At 40.4% G+C, this 10,500-nt stretch overlaps 1 protein-coding gene across 1 annotated transcript; it reads right to left on the bottom strand.

The window, feature by feature from the left end:
* Positions 1-7,379: 7,379 nt before the first annotated feature.
* On the bottom strand, positions 7,380-9,554 carry LOC109179473 (protein FAR1-RELATED SEQUENCE 5-like). The gene is made up of 4 exons (XM_019328960.1): positions 9,416-9,554; positions 9,180-9,208; positions 8,220-9,076; positions 7,380-7,872 (listed from the first exon to the last, which is right to left on the bottom strand). The coding sequence occupies exons 1-4, from the start codon at positions 9,552-9,554 to the stop codon at positions 7,380-7,382; spliced, it is 1,518 nt and encodes a 505-aa protein (XP_019184505.1).
* Positions 9,555-10,500: the final 946 nt, after the last annotated feature.

Below are 10,500 nucleotides of genomic sequence, written 5' to 3'. Positions count from 1 at the left end.
TTCATTGTAGTGAACGATGCAAAGGCGTTTGAATCCCCGCCTGTTGTGGGTTCGTCTGTTGTCCATCGAGGTCAACAAGCCCACCCCGTTTTGGTTTCGACCACAGTTCAAGTTAAGCCACCCTCTGCCGGGGTGCAAAGTGGGTTTCTCCTAGTTCCTCCGGTTGCGGAGGTGGTTATTCCGTCTCTTAATACTCGTGCATCGCCTAGGCATTTGGTGTCTTAGTTTAAACACTTCAGTGCTTGCCAACGTAAAGCAGTGAAGCAAATTGGCTTGGGGGAATTGTTGAACTTTGAGGTGGAAGATTTCCCCAAGAGGTTGAGTCGGTGGCTGTTAGATCAGTTTGATTCTTCCAACATGTCTGTGCGTTCGGCGAATGGTGAACTACTGACTGTCACAGAGAATGATGTCCATGCCACTTTGGGGTTGCCACGTGGAGGTGTTGCTTTTACCAAAAGGCCTAAAGATGATGTTAGCGACATTCTCAAAGAGTGGCGTTTCAAATTCGAGGTTTCGAAGCATTCTGTGACGTTGGTTAAGATAGGGGACATGTTGCGGACCCCGGCTTGTTTGGAGGGTGATGTTTGGTTTAAACGTCACTTCGCTGTGTTGGCCGCTAGTATTTTTAGATCCCCGATGAAAAATGGGTATGCCAATCAGCTTGTTTTCCACCATTTTGAAGATGTGGATGAGATAAAAAAATCTTAATTGGTGCAAGTTTGTGTTGGACTGTTTGGTGGAGGAGCACGCTAAGTGGTTTGTTGACCGGTCTAAGCCATTCGCGGGGCCTGCTCTTATGTTGGTGGTATGATATTCAATACAGTAATTGATTTTTTTTAGTCGTGTGCGTGTATTTGTGTATTATGTGCAAGTTACTAATTCGTTTCCGGGTTTAGCTCCTTTATGTTAACAGGGTTGTGCAGTCGAACAGGGTCGTTCCTCGGGCGTTCCCTTCGTTCAAAGGGTGGACTACGGGTCTTCTCAAGGCTCGTGAGCTAGCTGAGGTGGGGATATGGGAGGTTTGGTGTTGGGACTTTTGTTCCCCCGGTTGTCCGTAGTGCTCCACGTGTTTCTGCTCGTGCTGCCCTCCAGGTCTTTTTTCCTTATGCAATTATTTGTCTTCTAGTTCCTGGGGTTGTGTCCCTCTGCGTTTTGAGTAGTCGTTGCTTGTGTTTGGTAGCTAAATGTTTTGTTATGCCTGTTTTTATTGTTGTTAAAGCATGTTCTCGTTTTATTTTCCAACATGATGGCGCTCTTCGTGATTCTGTATCGGCTGGGGAGTCTGGTGTTGTTAAGGTATTCCCAATAGGTGTATGCATTATATCACTAACTGTGTGCGACCTAAGGAATCAAGTATATTGTGGCCTTATTTTGTTTGTGATTCTTCCCAATTTTGTACATATGTTACTCGGGTAAATCCTGTCTAATATGTGCGAGTTTGTCCACCAGTGCGTGCGGTTTCCGATAGCTCATGTTATGCCTTTTTCTTTTAACTAAACTCTGTGCTCTGATTATACGTGTACTTTTGTTTTTGTTTTTTTTAATTTTTGGTATAAAGGCGATTGTTTATAAAAATCCAGATGTGTTTCATATTGGGTTTTTATTGGAATCCTTTTTCCTTTTTTTTTTTTTTATTTTTGGAATAAACGCCGTTTTATTCCAAATGGCGGATGCGTTTTAACTTTGGTGTTTATTTGTTGTTTTGTTCCCGTTATTTTTTATCCCCCCAATTTATAATATCTGCCTCAGTTGGAATGGGGCAGGAGCAAGTGGGTGCGATACGATCCTAGGTGTGTACTAACTAGTGAGTCAACTATCTTGTGGTCTTTCGGTGGTCGATTAGTTTTCTCCCCTTGTTTTATATGATTCACGGTTACACGCTTATTATTGTGTGCATTTCTATACGTTGGTTCGTGCTGATTTTTGGTAGTACATGGTATGCTTTTTTATTTTTTAATGCTTTTTACTAGTCGTTTTACTTTTTTCTTTTAAAAAAAAAAATGTAATTAAGGCCGTTGTGTTTAACATGTTGTTGCGTTTCAAATGCGCTTGTATTGTCTTTGTTTTATAATTTTTATGGCCATTTTATAATTCTTGAATTCGTTGAAATGGTGCAGGCACCTGGGGAATTGTTTGTTGTGAAGATGTGCGCATTAGACGCTCTGTAGATGCATGGGTCTCAATCATCGTCCCGCACAGATAGCGTTTTGCGTGTATTATCCGGTGCACGAAAGATTATTTCATTGTTTGAGACCCATGCATCTACAGAGCCAGTTGCCGTTGCAAATACGGGCGGTGCCACGCCCAATAGTGGAGATGAGATTTGGAGTAACCCAGAGAGCTTTCAGGTTGTGGATGAAGCGATTAGGGCGGTACAAGATGATAGTCATCGCCCAGCAGTTCCACATATGGGACCATGTGTTATTGATGAGCAGGTTGGGCCTATTACTGATGATGTCGGAGGTGTGCCACCACAGCATGATCGGGTGTTTGTGCAAGTGTCATCGGGGGGTCATGTGGTGGAATCCCAAGTTGCTGTAAGTATTCTTGTGTACAAGCGCAGGAAAGTTAAGCAGGTGTAGGTTGTATGTGGATGGTATACACTTATTTTGTGGCTACACCTACCAGTGGCCTTTTTTTTATTGATTGTTAAATGGGATATGTTAGTTGTTTCGCATGGTACTGTACTTTCTATGTGGTGCAGATGTGTTGTATAACAGTTGGTCCTACGTTACTAACTGCTAATGGGCAGTAATTTTTGGTCTGTCGCACATAAATGTTACTTGTTATGCACCCACTGCTCATTTTATTGTTCTTTCTACGTTCATTAGGGATGTGATGACGTTTCTTCGTTCAGTCTTGGGTTGTCCCAAGATCTCCCTACCCAATGTTGGGAGGAGGTGGATGCAATTGTGCGCGAATATGTGGGTGATACTTCAAATGTTCCATTCGGGGGTAGTAGGTCTGCACCTTGTGTACCTGTAAGTATTAGTGTGGATGCCGTTTTGTTATCAGTATACCTCTTTTCGGCCCACAATTATTCCGTCAATCTCAATCATCTCTGTCCCACAACCATGTTGGTAATAGGTGCGTGCGTTAGAACACCAACTCTCGGTTGCCCCAAAAGCACTGTCCGTTGGGGTTGCCGTTACGGACAGGGTCGTGACTGCACGTGGGCAGGCTGTAGGTAGTACCACCTCTCAGCATGTATTTTCAACTCCTCCTGAGGTATTGTTGTCTCCGTGGTTGCTTTTTGCCCACGCCTTTTTAAATTGTTTTGTACATATTTATTCATCTCTGGTTTGTTTCCATGTCGTAGCAAAACACTACGCTCGGTCCGTGCAAGAGCGTGGTATGCAGTCCGTCAATGCGTGCAGCACCAATCAAGGCTTCACGTCCTATAGTGCAGGATGTCGGTGCTTTGCGCACCATCGATTTCAATTCTTATGCGCCCCTCACGCGTACTCGCACTGCCAATATGCATGTTGCCAATAATGTTGATCCTCAAGCGGTTTATGATTGGGTTGCTCGTACTGCTAATGTTGACTTGTAAGAATTTTCTCTTTATTACATTTGGTCTTTCGGGGTTTCGACGTATTATGTTTTTGAATTTATTGCTTCTAATGTTACAGGACGGCAGAATTATTTAACTACTGTGGCCGTTCTGGTCGTCGGTTAGACTTTGTGTCATTGTTGGAAGGGAACCAAGTGCTTGTGGGTGTGTTTAGTGCTTGGTCGTGCATTTTGAATGCCCGTGAGAGGACCAAACCGGTTGGTGCACCAAAGCGGTTATTTGCATCCCCAACCACAACGGTTAGCCCATCATCGCCTTAATGGTCGTCTATTTTTCCCGTAGAAACCGTTTCATTTCGATACTAATATTTTTTTGTAATGCAGTTGTACTCGGTGGTTCAAAGTACGGCCGCATGGTCTCACCTGTTGGGTTTGTTTTCTGCTGCGTTAGATGCCGATTTGCAGGTGTCACCATATGAGTTATGGTCGGATATTGACATGGTTAGTTCAATCTCTAATCCATTCATTATTTTGCATTAGAGATTTCTCTATATGTGCCCATTTGTCTTGTGGTCAGTGAATTCTTTTTTTAACTTTGCTGCATACGCTACACGTTTTTTCGCAGTTGATCTTTCCGATAATAGATAAGTCGCATTATTACGTCGTTGCTGTTGACGTTCGGCGCCAGAAATTTGACTTCATCGATAACTCATCTGCGGGGGGGGTATCTCTTGACAAGTACGAGGATACCCCTTCTGTGTTGGTATTTATTTGTCCTTATACTTTGTTGGTGTTTTACTTTTTAACTAATGGCGCATCGTTATATACTAGTCATCATTGTATTCATTTGGCGTTTTGACCATTTTTTTTACTTTTTACAGAGAGATGTTCTATTGGTCTTCTTTGAGGATGCTAGTTATCCAGAACTTTACGCAAAGGTGTTGCAACTAATCCCAAGGAGAGTCCGAATGTCATGGCGCGATACAAAAAATAAGGTGGATTGTGGTGTTTTTGCCAAGCGTCATATGGAGACGTACATTGGTCAGTCTATTGCTTCCTGGGATTGCGGTCTTAGCCGGGGTGACGCACGTGCGTTGCTCTCCCTCCGTGTGCGGTATGTCTATGAAATTCTTATGTTTCATAGAAATACACGTCGCCAAGCGATTGTCAACAGTGTTGCTGGTGCTCAATGAATGGAAGGTGGTGAATGGAAGACGTATCACTGGCAGTTGTTTACCGCATCTACATTTTTTGCGTATATTTAAGTTTTGGGTGTTGTTAAACAGTTGGATATTTTGTTGAGTGCGCTAACATTACTCGAACGTGTTCCAATAATTAGCTCTCTATTTCGGTTAGTATGGTATTCCGTTGCTTTTGGTGTCCATGCAGTCTACTATTCATGCACAAGCACTGTGCAGCTAATTGTGCGAGCTTCTGTCTACATTAGTAGTGCATCTACCACTTTGTAACAAGTCACACAACCAATTTCCATTAAACAAAATCCCTACAACCTCTCAGATGTCTGCACGAATCAATATTCGAAGCTGCACATAAAATATCATTGAAACTTTGTATCTAGGTACGCGTTCATGGTCAATCCCCATGTTTGCTACGAATCTAACATTAACTCGCACGCACTGGCCAACACACACTTATAAATTAAAAAACTTGTTTAATTAAACATCCACGCTTCTTTTTAATCAATTCAAAGGGTCCATATGCACTTGTTACCGTTTGCAAAAACTTTATTTATTTTATTTTTAATATGGCATTTGGTATTATTGTGAGTACATGGTATACGAATGCTTATGCTCCGACTATAACATTCACTTGCACACGCTACAAAACACTAACAATGTTTCCTAGCTCTCTACTTAAAATTTTTTAAATTCGCTACTCATTTAGACTTTAACACCTAAGTATTTTCCTAATCTATTCGAACGTTCTGTTGTCTAGTTTTTTTTGAATTCACGCAGTTTATTAGTTTTATTTTTTATATTGCTTTTTTAAACACTGCTAGTGCATGTCCGTATTGGTGCTCATGCTACAACTATAATGGTTACTCACGCTTGGTTAGGCACAATCAAAAGATTTATAAACTTTCCATTAACATGTTCACAAATGCGTTCTATATTTTAAATTTAACATCAATCCCCGCGTTTGCTACGAATCTAACATTAACTCGCACGCACTGGCCAACACACACTTATAAAATAAAAAACATGTTCAATTAAACATCCACGTTCCTTTTTACTCAATTCAAAGGGTCCATTTGCACTTGTTACCGTTTGCAAAAACTTTATTTGTTTCATTTTTAATATGGCATTTGGTATTATTGTGAGTACATGGTATACGAATGCTTATGCTCCGACTATAACATTCACTTGCACACGCTTCCAATCACTAACAATGTTTCCTAGCTCTCTACTTAAAAAATTTTGAATTCGCTACTCATTTAGACTTTAACACCTAAGTATTTTCCTAATCTATTCGAACGTTTCGTTGTCTTATTTTGTCGAATTCACGTAGTTTATTAGTTTTATTTTTTATATTGCTTTTTTAAACACTGCTAGTGCATGTCCGTATCGGTGCTCATGCTACAACTATAACAGTTACTCGCGCTTGGTTAGGCACAATCAAAAGATTTATAAACGATCCATTTCCGTTATTATTCGATTTTCTGAGAGTGTATTCTTTTCATTTTTAATTACACTTTATTCAACTTCTGTTTTAAATTCGGGTTTTTTACCACCGAAGTCCATGCTAGTATCAATGCGAATGGTATCACAAAATCATGCACAAACCAAAGGAAATTAATTACTCTTACCGCGCAATGCACACAGTCACCAGGATATTTACACATCAGCTGCCCATATCATTTAATCACCTTAGAATCTCAAAAAACACTCATTATTCAGATGTTTGTACTTCTATTTAATAATTAATAACGGACTAATGGTTTAAATACTTTCGTGGGCAGCTTCGGCTATTATGGCCATCGGCCACTCCACATGTTTTGCATGTGCGCTTTTTCTTATAATGCTCCATCATTGCCGCCTCCCTTGCTGATTTCATTCGTTTGCCAGACCCTTTGGTTTTTGCTACAGGAGGTGGATGCACTTCTATCGTCTTTGGGGTTACGACACCGCAATACGACTCCATTATTGCACGCTTCCCACTTTCATTCACCTCAGGTTCTTCGTCCTTCCCGAATGTTGTTTCAAACTCTTCCATGCACAGTCTCATCTCCTTCATTTTTTCAGGTCTTCCTTTAGCCTTGCCCAAACATCTATGAAATATATTCATTAGTTGTCCTTCCTCATTGTTGCCGTGCGCCAAAGTATTGTTACCATTCTGTTTATCTGCGTCCTTATTAGTGGGGGAGTGCTTGACAGCTTCTCGTGTCCATCAGGGTGTGATATGTTGTGGGGGGATGTCATCGATACGTTCATCTTTGAGTACGACAAAAACATGGCTACAAAGGAGACCAACTCTTGCGTACATTCTGCATGTGCATGCTATGTTGCTCCCATCTTGCACTATAACTGTGTATCGTTACTCTTTTTCATCCTCAACCACATATGTCTTTAACCCTTCTGCCTCAGTGAGTGCTCGAACTCGACATTTAAAACACCCTTTACTTATTTCCTTTTGGATCTCATAAAAAATAGTCAAGGTGTACACTGTTGTTGCTGATCGCTCAATGCGTAGTGGTGTCTGAAAATCTGGGGTATGTACATGCAACTTGCGCTTATTTATAGGTTGTTCTTTCGTTGTTTTCTCATCGCACGCTCGAAACGGGTGAAAAATTCTACCATGCATAAGTGCTTGTTCATGTTACCTTGGAAAATCCTATTCTCCACCTCTTAACGGGAAGTGGTACGTAGTAGCCCACCCATGAACACATCATCGAAAAATGCGGGCACCCATGACGCACGCTCCTCGTACATACGGGTTAGCCATTGGTTTTCATGTAGGTTGTATTTCCCAATTACTGTTTTCCACCCAATCTCGAATTCTGTTCTCGTTGATTTCTTGTTCCACACAACACTATTCAATGCCCTGCGGAACTCATTATTCTTTGACATGTCAGCCCCCACTTTCTTGCTAACCTTAGTCATTATGTGCCACATACAGTAACGGTGTCGACTACCTCCAAACATATCTGCGATTGCAATTTTCATAGCTGGGTCTTGATCGGTTATTAATAAAGGTGGTGCAGTCCCCATTGCGTTCTTGAAGTGTTTTAATGCCCAACTATACGACTCCACGTCCTCCTTATCAATCAGGGCCGCTGCAAACGTCACACATCTTTTGTGGTTGTCTACTCCTGTGAATGGGACAAACACAAGGTGGTACCTGAATCCAATATATAGCAATAAAACGGTCGTCACATATTTGGCAAAATAATTCAAGCGCAAACAGTATAACACATGTACAGACCTACTGTAAAGCTCGCACATGATATACACACACGCACAGACATACAACCTATGCAGAGACTGCCCTTTAATTACATTATACGTAGTTACGCAAAGATACACGCACCATGCGAGTCAAGAACTAACTTACACACACGCACAGTCCTACTTATCATGCACATCATACTCTTTAATTCCTGTATACGTCGTTACCCAAAGATAACCTCATCATTCGCCACAAATTTTAATTTACACACCCATCTATTTAAATTAACTCTCTCATACCTATTTGTTTTGTACGTTGCATCAAAGAATACCACGTCGCCAAACGCACCGTAGTTTTTCCTTGTCATACCATCCGCCCAGAAGACACGAGCTAATTGATCATTTGCGTTCACCTCGTATTCGAAGTACATATCAGCACAATATGTTTTCTGCTCAAGATAGTTTGATATAATCATTTGCACATCTCCCCACTTCATGTACGCTAATAGCTCTCTCCTGTAATTCTTAAAGTCCTGTTGCGTCGCACCCACGTTCTCCGGACCACCTACCATCTCGGCATATATGTCGAAACTTTTGCTTGCACCAACGTTTGCTTTTTCGCACTTAGTAATGAATTCTTGGTGTGCAATCTCCAATTTGCGATTGACTTTCATAAATGGTTTGTGACTTTCCTCGCACAGACAGTGTGTATGTCTTTCTTCAAATTTGTGAACCTTATATCTCCCGTCGCAAACTATCTTCATTACAATCCTAGCGCCGCAACCAACTCTATTAGTGGTCTGCCGTCGCTTCTTCTCCGAACATCCTCCTTCAACCAAAGTTTCTTTGCCCCTAGTCTCCTTAAACCCTTGCCGCGAACACACTACATCCTTTTTCAAAACAATACCGAAATTGTTCTTTTTATCCGAACTTCGACGCACATCAAATCCGGTTGTTGCGGCATACTTCGTATAAAATTGGATTCCATCTTCCAGTGTATTAAACATTTGACCTTCATATGGTCTCAGGCTACGGTCGCATTTTGTATACCAATATTTCGTACCTCCCGGACTAATATCCATTCTGCAATCTTTTTCTGATTCGTTTGCATCGGGGGCGTCTGCACTGCACACACCTATAACATATGTTTCATTAACCTATTCATAGTAAACCACAAGTCATCTTTTTATCATCAAAATAATTAATCTGCGTATGGGTTTTTAATTCGTTGCACATGTTCATTTTCTGCGGTGCACTTACCCAACACGCAACTTGCACATGTTTAAACCCTAGAATGCACAGGCCGTGAATATAACGTCCAATAAACGTGTTACTTACTACACCTGGCTTAGTAAGTCCCTCGCAAAGGATGAAGCATTAAAAAAAAAAAAAAAAAACAAAGCGTATACACCAATAGTGATGATGAAAAATTGATATACAGGAGAATTAAACCAACATTGCACAAACAAAACAATTATCCCATACTCAACACATACCATATATGCTCTGTAAATGTGTTCGACTGGATATCTCCAAATAACATATGTACACACTCCACCCAAATAATGCTAACAAAGCAAAACCAATCAGAAATAACTTTTTCAGCACCACCTTATTGAAAACAACAATGGTCATTTGCACACTCCATTACATATCGCACAACCCCCCTAACGAATTACGATCTGGGGCAAAAACAAAAATTAAAAAAATACAACAATAATAAATAAATAAATAACCTCGTCATCGTCCGATTCGCACAACACCCCATCAACAAATCAACACCTCAAACAAAACCACCACGCCGGTAGAATACAAAAACACATAAACAAGAAAATAAAAATCAATACTCAGAAACCAAAAACCCCCCTTCGTAAAAATAAGTGCAGTGAACGCCACCCTCATGCACTCATTAGACACCCACGCTTCGAAATGCACTACGGTGTCCCGATGCACAGACTCATCATAATATATGCACACCAATCTAGAAACCTATAATAGTTCGAATAATGATGCACATACCTATGTCCGGTAGCACCATCACTGTGGCCGTTGATGTAAAACAACCGCTGCTCCTTGAGACTGTTTGGTGAATGCTTGTGTCCAGGAATCATCAGAATATCAATACTAATATATTACCGTTCATAATTAATCCAATCCCATAATCATATGCTAATCATGGAATATATTCCAATTTATTTGTAACCATAAATATCTATTATATTACAATTACTTATTCACCCTTATGCATAGACTACTACCTAAAATGCATACAAAATCTATTTCAATCTCACCCTTAAATATTAATTGATCTAATGAATATGATTAGATCTCATAAACTCATCTAACTATGTGACCTCATGGGATCCGGAACATATATATATATATATATATATATATATATATATATATATATATATATATATATATATATATAGTGTGTGTGTGTGTGTGAAACTAAGTATGGGATGAAGAATGTCAATAGAGGAATTTTAACATTCTGGCAGTAATACATTCAAGCTTAGAGCAAGTTCAATACTGTGGATTTTTTTTCAGGCCAAGTAAAAAGACAAATTTGGAGGGA

Source organism: Ipomoea nil, unplaced genomic scaffold (assembly GCF_001879475.1).
Source record: "Ipomoea nil cultivar Tokyo-kokei standard unplaced genomic scaffold, Asagao_1.1 scaffold0925, whole genome shotgun sequence".
Taxonomy (NCBI): domain Eukaryota; kingdom Viridiplantae; phylum Streptophyta; class Magnoliopsida; order Solanales; family Convolvulaceae; genus Ipomoea; species Ipomoea nil.
The sequence above is the reverse complement of the archived record's forward strand: the minus strand, read 5'-3'. Positions and strand labels throughout refer to the sequence as shown.

Excerpts from the sequence above, each read along its gene's own strand:
- LOC109179473 (XM_019328960.1), bottom strand. The coding sequence starts at position 9,554 with ATGACCATTGTTGTTTTCAATAAGGTGGTGCTGAAAAAGTTATTTCTG. Across the intron at positions 9,077-9,179 it reads ATGTGCAAGTTGCGTGTTGG|GTTAATGAAACATATGTTAT; the intron begins GTAAGTGCACCG and ends TACTATGAATAG. Across the intron at positions 7,873-8,219 it reads GCAACGTACAAAACAAATAG|GTACCACCTTGTGTTTGTCC; the intron begins GTATGAGAGAGT and ends TATTGGATTCAG.